Source organism: Thamnophis elegans, chromosome 2 (assembly GCF_009769535.1).
Source record: "Thamnophis elegans isolate rThaEle1 chromosome 2, rThaEle1.pri, whole genome shotgun sequence".
Taxonomy (NCBI): Eukaryota; Metazoa; Chordata; class Lepidosauria; order Squamata; family Colubridae; genus Thamnophis; species Thamnophis elegans.
Window position 1 is genome coordinate 146490408 of NC_045542.1, and position 21136 is coordinate 146511543.

At 43.1% G+C, this 21136-nt stretch overlaps 1 protein-coding gene across 1 annotated transcript in view; it reads left to right on the forward strand.

Annotated features, from left to right (window-relative positions):
* The first annotated feature begins 267 nt into the window (after nucleotides 1-267).
* LOC116524038 (L-amino-acid oxidase-like) overlaps nucleotides 268-21136 on the forward strand; it is a 31332-nt gene continuing 10463 nt past the window's right edge. The window contains exons 1-3 of the mRNA XM_032239135.1: nucleotides 268-451; nucleotides 18663-18892; nucleotides 20640-20746. Coding sequence (XP_032095026.1) covers nucleotides 268-451; nucleotides 18663-18892; nucleotides 20640-20746 — 521 coding nt within the window. The remainder of the gene's footprint in view (nucleotides 452-18662; nucleotides 18893-20639; nucleotides 20747-21136) is intronic.

Consider the following 21136-nt stretch of genomic DNA (forward strand, 5'->3'; position numbering starts at 1 on the left):
GCAGAAGAAATTATATCGCCCCCTATCTAAGCTGAGTGATTGGGGGTCCAAGCCTTTCAGTATGTCTGGATGTGTGTAGCCAAAAAAGGTTTCAAAAGGGGGAATCCCTATATCTCATTGGGGCCTAGTTCTGATATAGAACCAGGGTGATGGGTGACACCTGTGGCCATGTGTGAGGTGTGTCTCTTGGCAGAGTTTGCCCAGTAGGGTCTTGACCTCTTTGTTTGCTCATTCTATGCCCCCCAAAGATGTTGGTGAATAAGAAACATGAAGGTTCTGGATGATGCCAAGGGCTTGGAAAATATGGGTGAGAACCTGGGATATGAAGTATCTGCCACTGTCCATGTCCAGAACACTTGGTACTCCAAATCTGGGCACAATGTCTTTAAGGAGGTGTCTGGCTGTTTCAAGGGCGGTGGCATGGCGGCATGGGAAGGCCTCCACCCAATGTGTTAGTTGATCCCTGCCTATGAGGACATAGTGGTAGGCACCCATTTGCCCCTGGTAGTTGTATATAATCCATTTGTATTTTCTCAAAAGGTCTTTGTGCTCAGGGTCTCCCTCCTTCATGGATGGCTTTTCTAGAGGTTGTTTGCCTAACAGGTGTTACAGATGCTTGTCACCCTTTTTGCCTCACAATATGCCCCTGGTGCATACCACTCCCTCCTCATAGCACCCACCATTGCTTGGGTCCCACAGTGGCCCTTGGAGTGCAATCTTTGACAAATTAATTGTAGGAGGGGCTATGGAACTGCCATCTGGGACCCTCCAAAATCTTTCCTTAAAAACTTCCCTAGTTTCTTTTCCCACTATTAGGCCTCTCCAGTGTCTAAAAAAATCTTTGTAAGAAATTTCAGGATTACTTGTCAGTGCTGGAGCTATGAGTTCATTGCCACCCATTTTGCTGTGGCATCTGCATATTGGTTTCCCTTAGTGACCATGGAGTCATCCCTTTGATGGGCTCTACTGTGGATGACTGCTAGGGTTTGGGGTAGTTGGATGGCTTCCAGCAATTTTGAGACAAGGGCTGCATGAGCAATTTGGTGTCCAGCTGTTTTCAAAAACCTCATTGTTTCCACAAGGCTCCCGTAGCATGACAAACTCCAAAAGTGTATCTGGAATCGGTATCAGGGGTGGGTTTCTGCCGGCGTTACTGGTTTGGTGTGCACACGTGCGCAGTTGCCTGTAAATAGGTCTGTGCATGTGCAGAACATTTAAAATGCCCCCCCAAAAAAACCATGCCGCGGTGACCGGGGAACCGGTTCAGGGGCGTGGCGAGCCTGCCATCCCTACTGGTTCGGCGACCCAGTTGCAATTTCCACTACCGGTTCACCCAAACCGGTGTGAAGCAATAGCAACCCACCTCTGATTAGTATACATAACATCTATTTTTGGAAGGGTCTGGACAGGCAAGAAAAGTTCCCACCACCACCACCACCCCCAAACCCAATTGCGGGCAAGGAAGCCTACAAGATCTCATCGATGACCAGAATAAATAAAAGCGATGAAAGAGGATCTCCTTGCTGTATAGCCCTCCTGTATTGGATGACTGTGTCTGTGAGTTGGATGGTGGAAAACTGATATAAGTTGCCAAGATAGGAGAGCAGCGTGGGAGGAAGTCCCATCCCAGAAGCAACCCTAAAAAGGGACTGATGTGAAATCATATTTAATGCCTTGGCAACATCGGGAAACAACACTGCACAAGGTGTTGTTGGTATGGATCCTCTGCAAGATGGTATGAAGAAGGGCCGTTGCCTCAAGCCAGTCATCCCGCTGAAGGAAGGAATGTGGGAATAAGGAGAGTTGCAGCATGTCATGGAGACCCACTGCAAGGATTTTATGCAAAGCCCGCAATGGCATGGATGCTATCGAGATGGGACGTAGTCCCCCGGAGCTGCTGGATTCTCTATCTTAGGTAAGAAAACTACTCGGGACCACACAAGATGTTTAGGAGGACCCCTGGCTGCTAGCAGCAAATTAAAATAAGCCGCTAAAGATGGCTGATGCAATGCCAGAAAATCCATGGCAGAAATGCGGTCCAGGCCCAGTGCACTTGATGTCATAGATTGCAGGGCCGCAGCAGTGGTGGGTTTCAAAAAAATTTGGAACCTCTTCTGTAGGTGTGGCCTGCTTTCCGGGTCCACTGGTGGAACCTCTTCTAACTGGTTCGGTAGATTTGACGAACCGGTTCTACCGAACTGGTGCAAACCGGTAGGAACCCACCTCTGGGCCGCAGTAACCTCAGATGGGGAAATGAATCTTTATGGTGGAACTTATAGAACCGCTGGATAACAGCATAGTTTGCTCTTCATATACTGTAGTACGATTGCTCCACTTATGGGTGGCCTTATGCCGGATAATGGATGGTCTCCACTTATAGAGGGCATGGCGAGCCTGCCGTCCCTACCAGTTCGCAATTTCCACTACCAGTTCGCCCGACCCGGTGTGAACCAGTAGCAACCCGCCTCTGATCGGTATATATATATATGTACATATTAGTAGACCAGTTCCTAGTGGCTTCACAGGCTCTCATTAAAGCTATAAGCTCTGCTGTTTGAGCACTGTGCAGGGGAGTGAGGGGGATGCCCAGATGACCTCATGGAGAGAAGCTACAGTGGCTCATGAAACTCTCATTCCATCATGTATGTAGGAGGAGCCATCAGTAAAGAGATCTGTCTGGGTTTTGTAATGGGGTATCTGTCAAATCGGGTCAGGATAGTTCAGCATCATGAACTATATGGAGATAGTCATGAAGCTTTTCTCCCGATTGTTCTGTGAGCATTGGAGTGGCTGGATTTAGTGTGTTACAGGTTTCAAATGTGATGTGATTCAAGATGAATAGGTCAGCCTCATATTGGGCCAGCCGCTGAGTGTGAAATTTTAAAAGGATAACAAAAACTTCATGGGGGATCTTTAAAGTTAGGGGTTGTCCGAGGACGAGGTCTTTTGAGTGCTTCACTATTTCCATGGTGGCAGCTACTGCTCTTAAGCAGGGGACTGCTCCTTGGGCCACCGGATCTAATTGAATGGAATAATACGCTACTGGTTGATGTGCGGGACCAAATCATTGTGCTAGCACCCCCGAAGCAACACCTTGCTTTTGTGAATGAAAAGGGTAAATGGTTTATCGTAATCAGGTAACCCAAGTGTGGGGGCTGATGCAGGGTTTTTTTTTTAATCCTCTGAAGCATTTGGTCTAATGGTTTTGACCAGGATATGGGGTCTAGCATGCTTTTAGCTGTCAGTTGGATTAGAGGGTTGGGTAATTCTGCTGAGAGGTAGGCATCCATGGTTGGCAAAACCCTAATACACCCAGTAGGGCTCGTACTTGTCTTTTGGCATGGGGTGGTTTCATGGCCAGTATGGTTTCTACCCTGCTTGGGGCTAATTTCCTAATCCATGGGGCAATAATATAACCCAGGTATGTTACTTCCTGTTTAAGATATTGTAATTTGGATGGGGAAGCTTTGTCCTCTCTCTGCTAATGATCTAAGTAGGTGCAGGGTGTCAATTCTGCATGCTTGCTCATTGTCAGATACCAGTAAAAGATCGTCAACGTATTAGATTAGAGTCAACCTTTCGGGCAGTGAAATGAAGGTCTGCCTTTAATGTTTGAGAAAATAGGGTAGGAGACTCCTTATAGCCCTGAGGTAGGTGAGTCCACGTGTATTGCTGGTCTTCCCAGGTGAAGGCAAATAAGTACTGGGATGACTGATGTACTGGGATACTAAAGAAAGTGGAGCACAAGTCTATGACTGTGAAATGTGTGGCTGAGGCTGGAACCTCAGTAATTATTGTTGCTGGGTTTGGCACCACAGGGGCTCGGGGTATCATGTGGCTATTGATAATTCTTAAATCGTGGACGAATCTAAAAATGGGGTTTCCCTTCCCTGTCTAGGCTTTGACTTCTTAACTGGGAAAATGGAGGTATTGCAAGGAGAGATACATTTACGGAAAAATCCTTGTTCTCTCTGTATGCCTTTATCAGTTTCTGTATAGGATCAATGGCTTCGGCTTGAATTTTATACTGGGGTGCGTGAAGGGGTGTTTGTATTTTTACTGTAATTCTTACTGGGGTGGCTCCTTTTAACAGTCCCACCTCTATGGCATCCCAGCCCCACAGAGAGGGAGAACTAAGAACTAAGGTTAATATACAGGGTTGTTGTTGCAGGGAAAATAAGGGGAAGAAAGGTGGGATATATTCACTGCCTTGAGTTATTTTTTAAAATAATAATGGTGGAAGATAAACGAAAAAATATTACTCTTAACTTTTTGAAATCTTCTAATGCTTGTAAATCTCTTTTCTGGTTAGGTTTTGCTTCTGAAAACCTTTTCTGTTTTATTTCCTGACTGCATATTTAAATGCTATAAAGTAGACAATTAAAATAGATAGCTAAAGTAGATATAGTAGATAACTTCCATTTCCATAAACTGTTTTTTTAAAAAAAAAAATAGGTTAAATTCAAGCAATGACGGATGGATGGGAGAAGAGAATATAACACTGTGGACAGAATTTGTGCTAGCTGGACTTCTCCATGTAAAACAACCCGGTGTTTTTGTTGGAGTGATTAATTTCATGTTTGTGATTGCTCTGCTAGGAAACAGTCTTTTCCTTTTCCTCATTAAAGTGGATCCTCGGCTTCACATCCCAATGTACTTTTTCCTGAGCCAACTATCTATCATGGACCTCTGCCAAGTTCTTGCAATTGTTCCCATGATGACTGTGAATTTTGCAACCAATAGCTACACCATTTCTCTCTATGGGTGTGCTCTCCAAATTTTTGTCACCCTGACAGTGGGAGGAGCTGAATGCCTCATCCTGGCTACCATGGCCTATGACAGATATGTGGCAGTCTGTAGACCTCTGCAATATCCAATCCTCCTGAGGGGTAAAATATGCTGTGTTATGTCATTATGTACCTGGTTTTGGTCTTGTGTGCAAGCATTGATTTGCTTTCTCTATGTCCTGCCTCTTCCTTACTGCAAGACTAATGTTATTGTTCAGAATTTATGTGAGTATCCAGCCCTCATACAATTGTCTTGTTCAGATAATTCTGCCTTTGAAAAGGCAGTATATCTTGGAGGTTTTCTGCTTTTTCTCATCCCTATTTCAGTCATCTTTGCATCTTATCTTGCCATCTTCTTGGAAGTCCTGAGGATGAGCTCCATAGAAAGAAGCCACAAAGCCTTGAGCACCTGCTTGTCCCATTTGTGTGTGGTGGGGTTCTTCTATGGAGCGGCTATTGTGACCTACATGACACCCATCTCCTCCTATTCAGCAGAAAAAGCTGCTATTAACTCAGTGTTTACAACTATTTTCCCTCCCATGATTAACCCTTTCATATATAGCCTGAGGAACCAGGATGTTTTAGCTGCATTCGGAAAGATTATTGCAAAATAGATCCTGGGTAAACCATATTTTATTTATCTATTGGAATTATATCCCACGGTGATCTTGTATTATGTGTATAAGATGTGAGAGGAAAAATTAAGTATCCACTTTATGATTAAATTGTGCGTAACAAATTCACACAATACTTGGGTCAGGCCTTTAGTCATATTTTCTTTTGGGTCTTTGGCCTGCCACACTTTCTATTATTCTGCTATGCATTTTCTATTGTGGGAAAATGGCGGGGGGAGATTGTAAGGAGTCACATACTATGTAGCCACAACAAAATTCTTTCTACAAAGCCAAGGTCATCCTTTGTCTCTGCACCTCTGCACCTGACTGGAATTGGATGGGTAGAACTGCCAGCAGGACAAAGGGAGTTTGGACTACCTGATGGACTTGTGTGTGGGGGGGCAAGATCTTGAACTTTCAACTAGGTGGGGAAAACCAGGAAGCTTTCAGATTCGGGTTTACCCAGATGTGCCAACATAACTCTCTTAATAAATTGGAACTTTGAGGAATACTTTGCCTTGGACTCTGATTTACTTATGGATGATATTTGGGACCCCAATAACTTGGGTCAACCAGAAAAGTAAGATTCATTATAGGTTTTTGCAAAAGCTGGTGGAACTTCAGGCTAAGAGAGCAACAGAACTCCACACCAACTTACAGATCTCAGCATATTTTATACATCTCTTTCACCGGCCACAGTTCCTTCCTAGCCAGGCCCAGTTGATAGGTCTGGTTCAGTCACATGCTTTCTGACCACCTATAATCTACTATTACCCCTAAATGTATAAAGTTAATTAAGCTCTTATTGCAGAGGTGGTATTCAGCAGGTTCTGACCAGTTCTGGGGAACAAGTAGGGAAATTTTGAGTAGTTTGGAGTACCGGTAAACACCACCTCTGACTGAGTCCACCCACATCTATTCTCTGCTTCCCGAGTCCCAGCTGATCGGGAGGGAATGGGGATTTTGCAGTACCCTTCCCCTAGAGTGGGGTGGGAATTGAGATTTTACAGTACCCTTCCCCTGCCACACCCACCAAGCCACGCTCACCAAGCCATGCCATGCCCACAACCACAGAACCGGTAGTAAAAAAAATTTGAATCCCACCACTACCTTATTGTCACCCAAACTTGCTAAGCAATCAACCTCCCCCATTCTTTCAGTTCTCATCTTCTTGGTATTCTCTTATCTTGTTTTTCTGTACAACCCAGTACCTGTTACATATCTCAAACCAGAAGCTGGTATGTCTAGGTTTTACACATTGGTCAAATCATGGCTGTGCTCTAGCTATGTAGTATTGTGGCTATAAAATACTAAACTCTTAAAATACTAACTCCAGGCAAGTAAACAAAGAACATAAAACAAGCTATGTGCTAGTATACATTATGGACAATTACAACTTATTTTATTTTGTATCTATTTATTAACTTGTTGGGTCAAACCTAGTTAACTCTATGCTTCTATTCTGATAATAACAACTTGAAACCATCCCCTACCTACATCATTACCAAGATTAAGAAAAGATGAATATTATCGTTGTGATCACTGTGGTTGCTAATTTATTTTTAACATCACCATAAATGTTTTACACGCAGGTTGCTTATTGAAAATAGAACAATTGCTGTCTGACTAATTGATGAATGATTCTTGCAATAAACTGTTCAGGCACTTGCCTAAGAAGCTCGATATACCTATTGTCAATGTTAAAGGCCCAATATTGAATTGTTTAGGAATGGAAAAATCTTGTGTTATCTGATTATGATCTTGGATAAATAATTTTTAAAACTGTTATTATGTACCGTATGTGCATTTGCGCATAGCAGAATTCTATATTGAATTCCAGTGACGCATTTTTTCAGATGTAATATTCCACCACTCCCAAAATACATGCAGGGAGGTAGATTGTACTGACAGATAATGAGTCTAATTGACATTTAAAAAAATGTAAATTATAAGAAGAATGCTTAAGCATTGGCTTATTTATTCAATTGTATGCAAATTGTGGGTACAAAATTAGGAAATCCAAACAATTAATAACTTCTCCACCCAGTGTCATCTTATAGAGGATAGAAATAGCATAAAAATTTAATAAATAAAAATAAGTAACAGATTTTTCAGAATTACCTTTGTACTATTGCATATTTAACAAAGAATAGCTCATAATTCCTTACTCTTATACTAATAGAAGGAAATACTTGTTTCAGGCAACAAAAAGTTCAACATATTTTTTATAGATAAGATTAATAATAAGATTCAATTTTGTCACGGTACAAAATTGTACAATATTTACAGCAGTGATTGCAGTGAGGTTTATGGCTTGTGGTGCACTGACACAGTGGTGGGTTTCAATTTTTTTTAGACTTGTGGACTTCAACTCCCAGAATTCCACAGCCAGGCATGCTCAGTTCCGATTTAAAGTGACAGCATTTGTTTTTCTCCTTTGTGAAAAAGTTTCCTTCATTCTTTTTCTTCTCCCTCCCCTCCTTCCTCCCTATTTCCCTCCCTCCCACCTCTCTCAAACAGACACACGCACACAGAGAAGTTGGATTGGACTATCTCTCCTACCCCCTTCCCTCTCTCACTCACTCACTCACTCTCAAACAAAAACACAGAAGTTGGATTGGAGCCAATCCGAGTCTTTGATTGCAGGCGGAGCCATGTAGCCTTTTCAAACTTGTAATCAGTGAAGCTGGGCTTATATAGTTTTATCCAGCTGTGCGTCTGTGTGTGTGTTTGAAAAGGCAACGTGGCTCTGCCTGCAATCAAACTACACTTGGGGAGGGATCTACACTTGAGGATGAAGTTTGAATTCCTCCCCCTCCCTCCGACCCACACGTACCTTTTCCAGTTGTTTCAGAGAAGATTTCAACTCTGCTCTTGCCTGTCATCATGAAAAGAAAAAAAATGTAAAAGGAAAAAGGTAAGAGCTGAGGTCAGGCTGAGCTAGTTGCTGCCAGAGTCACGGTGGATGACTCTGCTTAACTGTTTAAAAAAGCCTCTAAAAAAGCGCCCTCTACAGGAGGAGGCAGGACAACGACGTACCTCACCTACGTCAGGAATTTTTCGGCTTTTAACCCTTGCTTAACTCTGCTCGAGTGATCATAAAACACCTAAAGTCAGACTAGATGAGGCACGTCGTTCTACTGCCTCCTCCTGTAGAGGGTGCTTTTTAGAGCTTTTTTAAACAGTTAAGCAGAGTCATCCACGGTGACTCTGGCAGCAACTAGCTCAGCCTGACCTCAGCTCTTGCCTTTTTCCTTTTACATTTTTTCTTTTCATGATGACAATGGTGAGGGTCTGCCTCCCCTGGCTGCACGTCCCTGATTTTCAGTACAGTTCCATTACATTCTATGTGAGCTCTTAGACACAATCCAGTCAAATAAAGAAGGAATGAACTAAGATTGTTTCCTCCATCAAAAACTGGCCACTGCTTTTATCAGTGTGATCTTCATGTTTTCGTCACTCTGTTTGGAAACAGTCTCTTTTTCTTTTTAATCAAAATAGTTCTTTAGACGTTACATGTAATTTTTTTGCCATCAATTGTACATCATGGACTTCAGTCAGGACCTTGCAATTGTTCCTAAGATTTTTTTCGTGTGTTTGTGAGAATTAGGTCTGTAGGCCTGAGAGCCTCTAATTCACCTGAGGAACAGCTGTTGCGTGGTAAAATGGCTAACACTGGACAGTAAGAGACCATCCCAATGTGTGACAGCTGTATAAAATATGAAGTCGTCTTCAAAGGCAACCCAAGTCAAAGTGAGTTGCGGTGGTCTGAAATATAAAAAGGGCAATTGCTACTGTTTTCACAGTCTCCTGTTCCAGGAAAGGAGGAAACCGGAAGATCTACCAAAGATGGCAAAAAGTGATGGCACACAAGTGGTTAGAAAGTAGTATTGCAGGCAAATTCTGCTCACAATTTGGAGTTCACAATAAGAGCCGAGGTGATGCAGTGGTTAAATGCAGCACTGCAGGCTACTTCAGCTGACTGCAGTTCTGCAGTTCGGCTGTTCAAATCTCACCGGCTCAGGGTTGACTCAGCCTTCCATCCTTCCGAGGTGGGTAAAATGAGGACCCGAATTGTTGTTGGGGGCAATATGCTGACTCTGTAAACCGCTTAGAGAGGGCTGAAAGCCCTATGAAGCGGTATATAAGTCTAACTGCTATTGCTATTGCTATAGTTCAATTCTGTCTGGCTCAAGGTTGACTCCATCCTTCTGAGGTTGGTAAAATGAGGGCCCAGGTTGTTGGGGTCAGTATGCTGACATTTAAAGTCCCCAGAGAGTGCTGTAAAGCACTATAGGGTTATATATCTAAGAATTTAAGTATATACTGCCAGCAGAAGCCAGGGACACAGGAGAAAGTCCCAAATTGCATAACAATTCCTATAGGAAATGAGGAATTTGTGACATAGAAAAACATTTGTATAGTAGTCATAAGTAGACTAAAATTAACGACCATATTTTTGGGAGTGTAAGATGCACCAGAGTATAAGACGCACCAAGACTTTGAAGAGGTAAATTTAAAAAAAGTTTTTGCACTCTGCAGACCTCCTAAACCCACTGCATGCCTCATTTTTTGTGAAAAACAGGGCACGCAGAGAGTTTGAAAGGTCTGCAAAATGCTCCTGGGGCTTGGGGAGGGCAAAAACGAGAAAAAACGGACCATTTTTCACAAAATGGACCTGTTTTTTGCACACACACGAAAAAGGGCACGCATAATAATAACAGTAGACTTATATACCGCTTCATAGGGCTTTCAGCCCTCTCTAAGCGGTTTACAGAGTCAGCATATTGCCCCCAACAACAATCCGGTCCTCATTTTACCCACCTCGGAAGGATGGAAGGCTGAGTCAACCCTGAGCCGGTGAGATTTGAACTGCTGAACTGCTGATCTAGCAGTCAGCCTGCAGTGCTGCATTTAACCACCGCGCCACCTTGGCATAGCCTTTAGGACGCTTGTAGAATGCTCCTGGTGGCTGGGCGTGGGGGCAAAAATGAGCAAAACAGACCATTTTTCAGTTGTTATTGCCCTTCCCAGCCCCCGGGAGCACTTTGCAGGCCTCCCAAACCCTCTGTACGTCCATTTTTGTGAAGGAGGCGGGGTTTTAGGAGACCCAAAATGCTGCATTCATTGTATAAGATGCACCCAGATTTTCACCTTGGGGGGGGGGGAAGGTGCATCTTATACTCTGAAAAATATGGTAGTTGAGGATTAAATGAAACATCTGCATCTTTTTCTGGGTTCATGTGCCCATCCTTTACAGCTACTGCAACATCCTTGCAAAACATGGGGTGCTAAATGATGTTCTGTGCATACGCATGGGAACTCTGAATCATATTCACAAGAATAGGGGTCAACCTATTTTCTAAAGCCCCTGAAGGCAGAACAAGAAGCAATGGATTGAAATTATTCGAGCCTAGAAATAAGGAGAACTTTCCTGACAGAATAATTAATTTGTTGAACAGCTTGCCTTCAGAGGTTGTGAGTGGTCTGTCACTGGAGGTTTTTAAGGCGAGACTGGACCATGATTTGTCTGAAATAGTATAGTGTCTCCTGCTTGAGCAGGGAGTTGAACTAGGAGATCTCCAAGTTCCCTACTAACTCTGTTAGACGGGCACAGAACAAGTCACTCTGGGCAACTAGATATGGAGGCAACTCAGCACCATGGAAGAACAAAAATCACCTGGAGACACACTGGCAAATAGGAAGCAGGGAAGCGGCAAAATTTGAAAGGCAAAGGGTAGATTCAGTGATGGGATTCAGCCGGTTCACACTGGTTCAACTGAACTGATAGCTAACTTTTTGTGCCATTCGGCGAACCGACTGAAAATAAAGTACAAGAGAGGTATTTTTCCTTCTCTGTCACTTCAGTTAATATAGAACCGTGGTGGCACAGTGGTTAGAGTGCAGGACTGCAGGCTACATCTGCTGATCACTGGCTGCCTGCAATTTGGCAGCTCGAATCCCACCAGGCTCAAGGTTGACTCAGCCTTCCATACCTCCGAGGTGGGTAAAATAAGGACCCAGATTGTTGGTGGCAAGAGGCTGACTCTGTAAACCACTTAAAGAGGGCTGTAAAGCACTATGAATCGGTATATAAATCTAAATGCTATTGCTATTACTATCTCCGGGCAGACAGCCAAGAACCAATTAGCAGGTGAATATTTAGTTGCGATAAGAAAATTGCAGGAATGCAGCTGGCATACGCTTTGAATAAACAATAGAAACTGACAGAATTAGGGCAGGGAAACACCCAGGAAACCCATTAACCTCTTCCCTTCAGGAAGATGGATAAGATTACAAACATTTTCATTATAAAGGGTATTAAATAACACTTTTGTGATCAGTTGATACTCCAAGGCGTTCCCCAAGGCCTTTTAGAGCTGCTGCAATGTTGGCTATTTCTTGCTTCTTCCAGGGGGGAAAAGATACAAGATACAATGATGCAGCTTGATCATACAGGTCCTGCATTTAAAGCAAAGTAGCAATACCAGCTGTGTTGCTTCTGCTGTGAAGCCAGGGGTGGGTTTCAGGCGGTTCGCGGTGGTCCCCGCAAACCGGTTGGTCGGCGAACCCGGAAGTAAGTAACTTCCGGGAACGCCGAAGGGTCCACCCACCCGCATACAGCACCTGCGCGATCCTCCAGGAGCAGCTGGAGCATCACACAGACGCTAGTACGCATGCCAACCCACCCCTGTGTGAAGCACTCAATTTAGACATAGAGAACATAGAATAATAGAGTTGGAAGGGACCTCAGAGGTCTTCTAGTCCAGCTCCCTGCTCGAGCAGGAGACTCTATATCATTTCAGACAAATAGTTGTCCCATCTCTTTTTGAAAGCCTCTAATGATGGAGGACCCACAACTTCTGAAGGAAAGCCATTCCATTGGTTGATCCTTAGGAAATTTCTCCTTAGTCCTAGGACGTAGGTTGCTTCTCTCTTTGGTTAGTTTCCCTCCATTGTTTCTTGTGCCCTTTGGTGCTTTGGAAAATAGATTGACCCCCCCATCTTCATAGGAGCCCCTCAAATATTGGAAAAGTGCTATTTCATTGTGTTATTTTATTGTGAGTTGTGAGTGCTATTTTATTGTCAGTTGGGGAGGTGTTTGGCAAAATTAAACAGAAAAAAGGGGCATGGTTGAATTTGCTTTTTAAATCCCGTCAGCACTTATCCAGATAAAAAGTGAAAGATCATTAAAAAGATCTGCAATCTTGTAGATCAGGGGCAATATTTGCACTGTCAGTTTGAAACAATCTCAAAATTTCCAATGGGGAAGAGCACATAAAAGAGGCATGGATGACTTTCCTACCTTTCTGTAGGCTGTGCCGGTTTGATCTCAGCTCTCTTCTCCCTGAAAATCCTCCGTTTTTTGCATCCTGGTGCCCCCACCTTTCTGTCTTAATGTAGCTGCTTAGTGATTTCTGCTGCCATTGCCTGTCAGTCACATGGATGTGTTTACCTGATGCTTTCCCACATAACCCTGGCATGTGAGACAGATAAGAATGTCACAGGCTATGCCATCATTGAAGAATAAACCAAAAAGTAGAGAAAAATAAAGTGGATAAAAACGAAATAAATGCAGTAGTATAAGGCATGTGGCAAGGCAGTTGGCACTCCTTCTCCTTTAGAAGGACATCATTCTCACAAATAATTTATTTATTTTGTTAGATGTTTATCCTGTCTTTATTGTTTCATAAGGAACCCAAGGTGGAGAAGTTATCTAATATTCCTTCCTCTCTCAGTTTCCCCACAACCACAATCTAAGAAGTGGTTTAGTTTGGGCTGGGAGAGAGTGACTGGTCACTCAGCCATTTTTTTCAAGCCTAAAATGGGACTAGAACTCATGAGTCTCTTGGTTTCTAGGCCAGCACCTTAACCACTACTTTGTTTAAAAAGGAGGAAGGAATGTCAAAATAATTTGTAAGAACTGCATTCGAAAACAGGGTCTCAGGAAACAAACTTGTAAATCTGCAAACATCACAGACAACGTTTCAGAATAATCTCTCATAGAGTGATGCAAAAGGCAAGAGAGGTTGTAACAAATTGCAATCTGAGGTGGACCTGTTAGTAGGAAACGAGACTAGAAGGAGCAGTAATACTTTGCGAGTTGCATCAAACCTGATCCCAACATGTCTTGTTATTTATTTGCACAATGTGAGCATTCTTTCTATTTGGAAACTGCTTGATCTGGTGGCCGGGTGTGACAAGGAGTGGCTGGGCGGGGAGGAACAAGGTCGGGCCAGGTGAGGCGAGGTGCACCCTGACATGAATGACATAGAGTTGACCATGCCCATCCAGTCACCTGCCCATCAGAGGTGGCTGCTGCTGGCGTTACTGTTGGTTCACTTTGTACGCATTGCTGCCGGTTGGCTCGCGTGCGCACCTGCCATGCGTTGCTTGTGCATGCACAGTTGCCTGTAAATTGTTCTGTGCATGTGCAGAACATTATAAAATGCCTAAAAACATGTCGGCAATGGCATGGGTGACTGGGGAACCGATTCGTAGGCTGGGCCAGTCTACTGTCCCTACCAGTTCAGCAACCCAGTCCTAATTTCCACTGCAGGTTCGCCTGCAATGGTGCGAACCGGAAGCAACAAATCTCTGATGCCTACTCAGCCATGCCTGCCCAGCTGGTCATTAGGGCAGAGAACTGGTTGTTAAATTATTTGAATCCCACCACTGGCTGGATTCCTCCATTTGAAGATGTAGGAAGTTAGCACCCATTGCTCTCCTAGAAAAATGAAACATCCTGGGAAATATTGAAAAGGCAGAATATTATATTTCCCTGGATCAGAAATGGGGAAACATGTTTTTATGCAGGAAACAGACTAACTCTTAATAGCCCCTACTTTTGTCAATGGGCCATTAAAAGGCCTGAGCCAGTTTATTCTACATAACAAAGATCCCTCTCAGCTCCAGGGTGATGGGATTAAGGCATGATAGCATTAGCCCTTTACTCATCTCACCACAGGACACCTGGGAAGAAGCAATGCTCAACCAAACGTGGACTCAAAACACAGCCTACAGAGATGCATGGGAGTCTGACAACCAATCAGAATACAAGCTCAGGTTCAAAGCCCAGAGAGGGCATAAAACCAGGGACTTTCAGCATCTCAGCCCTTCCTTCACCCAACATCTTGAACCATGTGATTCCTTTTTCTGTTCAGGAACTCAAGCCATGTGGCCCTGTCCACCATTAAACCATCTTTTCAAGCAGCCTCCATGTTTCCAGAGTCTTTTTCCCCAACTTGGAACTGACTCCAGACATTCCAACAGAGAAACACTCCTTTTTTTCCCCTTTTGGCTTCCTAGGAGAGCTTTCTCTGCTAAGTTTTGGCAGAATCTATACCCTGCCCCTCCCTTCCTTGTGAAACTTAGCAGAGAAACCTCTCTTGGAAAGCAGAAAGGAAAAAAGGAGCATTTATTCAAAGAGGGGAGGGAATCCACCCACTTCCTCCCTTCCTTGTGAAACTTAGCAGAGAAACCTTTCCTGGGAAACAGAAAGAAAAAAGGAGTATTTGTCCAGAGTGGGGAAATCCACTCTTTGGCTTTCAAATTTTGCCAGCTTACCTGCTCCCTGTTTGCCAGCATGTCTGCAGGTGATTTTGTTCTGGCACGGTGCCAAGTTGGCTCCATGTCCAGTTGTCTGGAGTACTTGTTCTGCACCCACCTGGTCACGGCCACCTGGTGCCCATCACTTGGCCACACCCATCTGGTTGCATCCACCTGGCCACGCTCACCCAGCCACCCCGAGTCATCTGCGTTGAGCCGGCTGCACTTGATCCTTCACATTGACCTGGCCATGCCCACCTGGTGACACCCAAATGGCCACCCCCACTGAGTCACGCCCACCTGGCTGCAGGGAGTTGGATCCATTCCCCTCAACCAGGCACCTGCTGAGTATAAATAAGAGCACAGATTTGCATCCTTACCCTCCTCATCGAACATGGCCAAGTCCTGTAAGTATTTCATTTTCTGCATAGACATTGTTTTAGAAGCCTTATGTACTTTGGGGTATAATGATGAGCCTTTTAACCTGAATAATAATTTTAGCCTTGCATATGATGAATTTCCTTTGGAATCAAAAGGAAGAAGTTCCTTTGCAGTGCTTCTGTCAGCAGCTACTTTGGTAGGGTTCTGGATCATGCGGTTACCTTCTGCACTAATAATAGAATATAGAATAATAGGACTGGAAGGGATCTTGGTCTTGGAGGCCTTCTAGTTCAACCCTCAGATCAAGCAGGAAACACCATATCATTCTAGACAAGTGGATGTCTAGTCCCTTCTTGAAAACCTGGAGAATATCAACATTAAATACCTTAAATTGTTTGGGTTAAAGAATTGCTGACAGAGTTATCAGCGTATCTTGACATGCTCCAAAGCTTCTCCTTTTTTTGGAATACAAAGTTAAAGGTTACCACGAGTCACTTCTATTTGTTAATTTCCTAGTAAAAAAATATTTTGTCCAAAACATAGCTGAAAAGCCTGTTTTTTTTTGGGGGGGGGGGGGGAATTGGCTGTATTTAATGCCCATGACTCGACAAAAAGACTTGATTAACTGGGTTCGCCATAATTCATAAAATTCATTTCTACGTTCTTCCCCTTGATACATTTCCCCCCCCCCCCGACAGAACTGGGGAATAGTGTATTACTAAGTCCTTCACTTCTTCCCCAACATCCCCCTCCAAATACGATTCGATTTCTCTAATTCAGCAACATCCATGAGGGGGGAAAAAATCACACTGGATTAAGTGACGCATTTTAAAACGTTTAGCCTGCTAGTCCGTCTTTCCTCCAAAAGCGCCAGGGATTTTCCATCAAAATCTCCCTTCATTATTCTGAGGTGGGTAAAATGAGGACCCAGATTGTTAGGGGTAACAGACTGATTCTGTAAGCCACTTAGAGAGGGCTGTAAAACACTGTGAAGCGGTATATACCCTGTTTCCCTGAAAATAAGACCTCCCTGGATAATAAGCCCAATTGGGCTTTTGAGTGCATGCCCTAAAATAAGCCCTCCCTTGAAAATAAACCCTCCTTGAAAATATTGCAACATAGCAGCAGCCTTGAGGTGACCACGCTCACCGCCTCCTGCAGCTCAAAAATAATAAGACCTCCCCGAAAATAAGTCCAAGCGCTTATTTTGGGTGTCAAAAGAAAATAAGACCCCGTCTTATTTTCTGGGAAACATGGCAAGTCTAAGGGCTATTGCTATTATATCTGTGCCATTCTGTGAGGTTGGTAGAGAATGATTGACCCAAAGTCACCTTGTATGGTTGTAGGGCAAAAGTCCTAACATAACACCTTAATTACCAAAGTTTGCTGCTCTTGAAAACGACAGCTTGTTCCTCTCTCCATAGCATAGGTTAGCATATTAGAACTGTAAAAAACCAGAGGCTCATTAAATGGCAATAAAGATGTATATTCATTTGCTGCCCTCTATTGGTCCTCTACATTGTAGCTGCCCAAATATCGCTGCCTTTCTGCTTTTTTCCCCTCCCTTATGTTCAGTCATGTACCATTCTTGAAGACTTCCTAACTAAGACACTGCAGTTTTCTTGGCAAGGTTTTTCAGAAGTAGTTTGCCATTGCCTCCATCCTAGGGCTGAGAGAAAGTGGCTGGCCCAGCTGTCTTTGTGACCAAAGCAAGACTAAAACTCAGACTTCCCGTGTCTAGCCTAATAGAATAGAATAGAACTCTTCATTGGCCAAGTGTGATTGGAAATACAAGGAATTTGTCTTTGGTGTATTTGGTCTCAGTGTACATAAAGAGAATAAAATAAATTCCTCAAGAATAAAAAGATACAACACTTAGTGTTAGTCAAGGTTCCTAATAAGCTATGAAATTGTATTAGGAAACTAATAAAAACAATATAAATTGAAAGATACAAAAACATCATTACAGTAATAAGTTGGAAGAGATAGATGTCTTAACCACTACATCAAACTACCTCTTTATCCTTTCTATAGTAAGAAGTAAAGGGTTAAAGCCATCTTACCCCTCATTCCAGGTTCATGGTCCAAACTAATACCCCACTATGGTGAATTTCAGGAAAAAAAACAAAATGAAATATTGCATTCAAAGGCAAGATGGTAGTTAATTAAGCTGTCGATTGATTGATTGATTGATTGATTGATTGATTATGACTACCATCAAGTCATTTTCAATTCCTAGTGACCACACAGATATTCTCCATGAATATCTAACCTAATCATGCCTAACTTGGTCTTTCAAGACTCCCAGTGGTGCAGTCACCCCCACTGTAACTGTGTCCATCTTTTGGCTGGTTGTCCTTTTCTTCTCTTTTCTTCCACCTTTCCCAGCATCCAAGCCTTCTCCAGAGAGCGATGTCTTTGCCTCATTTGTCTAAAGCAGGGTAACTGGATTCTGTGTTGATTTGTTTGATGAGCCATTGGTTGTTTTCCTGGTTGTCCATGGTACTCTCAGGAGTCTTGTCCAACACCAAAGTTCAAAGGCACCAATAATCTCTTCCTATCCTGCTTCTTTAAAGTCCAGTTTTAACTTCCCTAGAATGCCATAGTAGGGAATATCACAGCTTTCATGATTCGGATCTTTGTAAGTGGATTTTTCTACATCCCTCCTAATCAAGATTCCTTTCATCTTCATGTAGTAGGTTGATAGAATGGTTATACAGATAAGGGGGAAAAAGAATGCTCATAGATGATTACCACATATGTTTTTGCATAAATTCATAGATTGAAATTGTCACAAGTGAGGTCATTGTTCATTCAGCTATTAGTAATTATGAGTGCGTAAAAAGGAGGTGGCACAGTGGTTAGAGTGCAGTACTGCAGGCTACTTCACCTGGCTGCTGCCTGCAATTTGGCAGCTCGAATCCCACCAGGCTCAATGTTGACTCAGCTTTCCATCCTTCCAAGGTGGATAAATTGAGGACCCAGATTGTTGGGGGCAATAGGCTGACTCTGTAAACCGCTTAGAGAGGGCTGCAAAGCACTGTGAAGCAGGATATATGTCTAAGTGCTATTGCTATTTTGATGTTCTTCTTTAGCCATTTTGTTAACTAGTCCTTTAAGCTACTTGAAATGTAGTTGCTGATGCTACACATCCATCCAACTAACCAGCTGTCTCAACTGTTGAGCTAACACCAAATGGTTACTTTCTTGAATGAAGATTTCTCCAGAAAAGATCCAGAATTAAATACCTGACTCAGGAAAGCTGACCAAAACATATTTTCATTTGCTGTCTCCCTTCCTTTCAATCAAAGCTTGGCTTTTTTTTCCCTAGCAATTTTGCCACTCGTACCACTTCTCCTGGCCATCTGGGCCTCTGTAAACCATGCCAATGAAGAGGAAGATGACTGGATGAAATGTTTTGAGGACCCTAACTATGAGGAGCTGTTAAATATTGCCAGAAATGGGCTGGAAAAGACGTCAAACCCAAAAAGAATTGTGATTGTTGGGGCAGGAATAAGTGGACTCACTGCTGCCAAATTACTGAAAGACGCTGGACATCAGGTAATGCTGTTGATAGGAAAATACCAACCTTCCATTTCAACCCTCAAGAATATGGAGAGGTACCTGTGGTGAGTGGTGGGACAGGTATTTAAAATATTGGGGTCCCAGCATGATATCTCAATATGAGCTCCAAGTGAAAAAGATAGGTCAGCATAATTCAAATTTTACACCAGTGACCATATTATCCCTTTTCCCAGTCTCCAGTAAAGCCATTATCTTCACAAAAACAAAGCAAAGCAAAACAAAACACAAAACAAAACAAAACCAGATTGTGTTGTTTTACAAGTAGCTTGCAGCAGTGGCCCCAAATTGGATCTTTGACTCACAAGCAAGCAATTATATATTCCCCCATTACCCTCCTGGATGTTGTAGGGAGCGTTACTTTGCTAGTAATGACCAACTTTAGGACGCAGTGTTCATCTCTGTTTCTTAAGCCAAAGAGCCACTGCAGTTTGGCGACATTGCTGTGACATGTGGCTAGCATGACATCACACCGCAGCATAGAGTGCAGTGGTGGGATTCAAATTATTTAACAACTGGTTCTCCCGAAGTGGTACAAATTGGCTGAATCCCACCACTGATAGAGTGTATGGTGAAATACGATACACTCTTATCTTGCCACATGCTTGGATGTGGTACCTATCCATCTACTTGCATTTACATGCTTTCAATTTGCTAAGTTGGCAGGATCTGGGACAAATGATGGGAAATCACTGTGTCTTGCTGTACTCAGGTCTTGAAAGGCTGAGCTATGGCTCTTTAATGGACTAAAATTTAGTGTCTTAACCACCGAGCCACTATGTCCTTTATTACCTTCCAGATTATGTCTAAATTACCCCCAGTTTAGGAACCACTGCTTTATATCGAAGGATATAGCTAAACAAAGAACTAAATCCAAACTACCAATGTCTCACACACTTCAACAAACACATGTGCTGGAGTATATATACTGACCCTTCCTAATGGATGCTCTCTATCAAAAGATCAAATTTTTGATAACTAGCATCAAATTTTGTATTTGCAGTATTTGAAAATTAACATAGACAATAGCGTTCTGTGTCTCAATAAATATTCAATAAACTACATTCTATGTTACTTGATATTTGATAGGATGCAGAATCTCAACAAATTAAGAGATTTATTTGTAGATGGCATTTTTGTCTCCATGTTTCTTGGTAAACTGAAAACATTCTGTTAGATTAAAGTAACTGTTAAAAGTGCTGCTCGTATGCTTCCCACAGATGTTTGAATATGAATTTTTTTATCAATTAGAAACATTGCTTGTCCAGAAAAACCTGGAGTTTCTTATATTTGGGAATCGTAATTCCTCAAAAAGGGAAATGGTGGCTCAGTGGCTAAGACACTGAGCTTGTCGATAAGAAAGGTCAGCAGTTTGGCGGTTCGAATCCCTAGCGCCGCATAACTGGGTGAGCTCCTGTTACTTGTCCCAACTTCTGCCAACCTAGCAGTTCAAAAGCATGTAAAATGGAAGTAGAAAAATAACTTGGTGGGAAGATAACAGTATTCTGTGCACCTTTGGCATTTAGTCATGCCAGCCACATGACCACGGAGACGTCTTCAGACAGCGCTGGCTCTTCGGCTTTGAGATGGAGATGAGCACCGCCCCCTAGAGTCAGGAACGACTAGCCCATATGTGCGAGGGGAACCTTTACCTTTACCTTTAATTCCTCAAAGAGAAAGAGGCAGGGGGAATCAAGAAAAGCTGTCATAATATATTTGTTCCTAGGTTCACGTCTTAGAGGCTAGTGACCGTGTTGGTGGGCGGATAATGACTCATCGCGAGAAAGATTGGTATGTGGAATTGGGAGCAATGCGCCTACCTAAAGCCCACAGGTAATAAAGAGGCTGTGAAACCAATAACATACACACGTGCATGCACACACACACACACACACACACCTTCCAGTATTCTGGCTTCAGTAATGGCTTCCAGGGTTTCTCTCATCACGTGTTCCTCTCTTCCTAAAACTCTCTTCCTTTTTTTTGGGTGTCTTTTTGGATCTTTTCCACAATTTTACCCAGGTCCTCTTCTCATGCTTATCAATATTCAATTGCCCAACTTTCCCAATTAGCTTTCTGACTTTTCGTGGCCAACCCCTTAGGGCCTTTACGGTCCCTAAGACGTTCTCACAGTTTTAGATTTTTACAAACTTCACATTCAGGGGTGGGCTGCTGGGGGCTCACAGAGGTTCGAGAGAACCTCTAGCTAAGATTCTGTGCAGT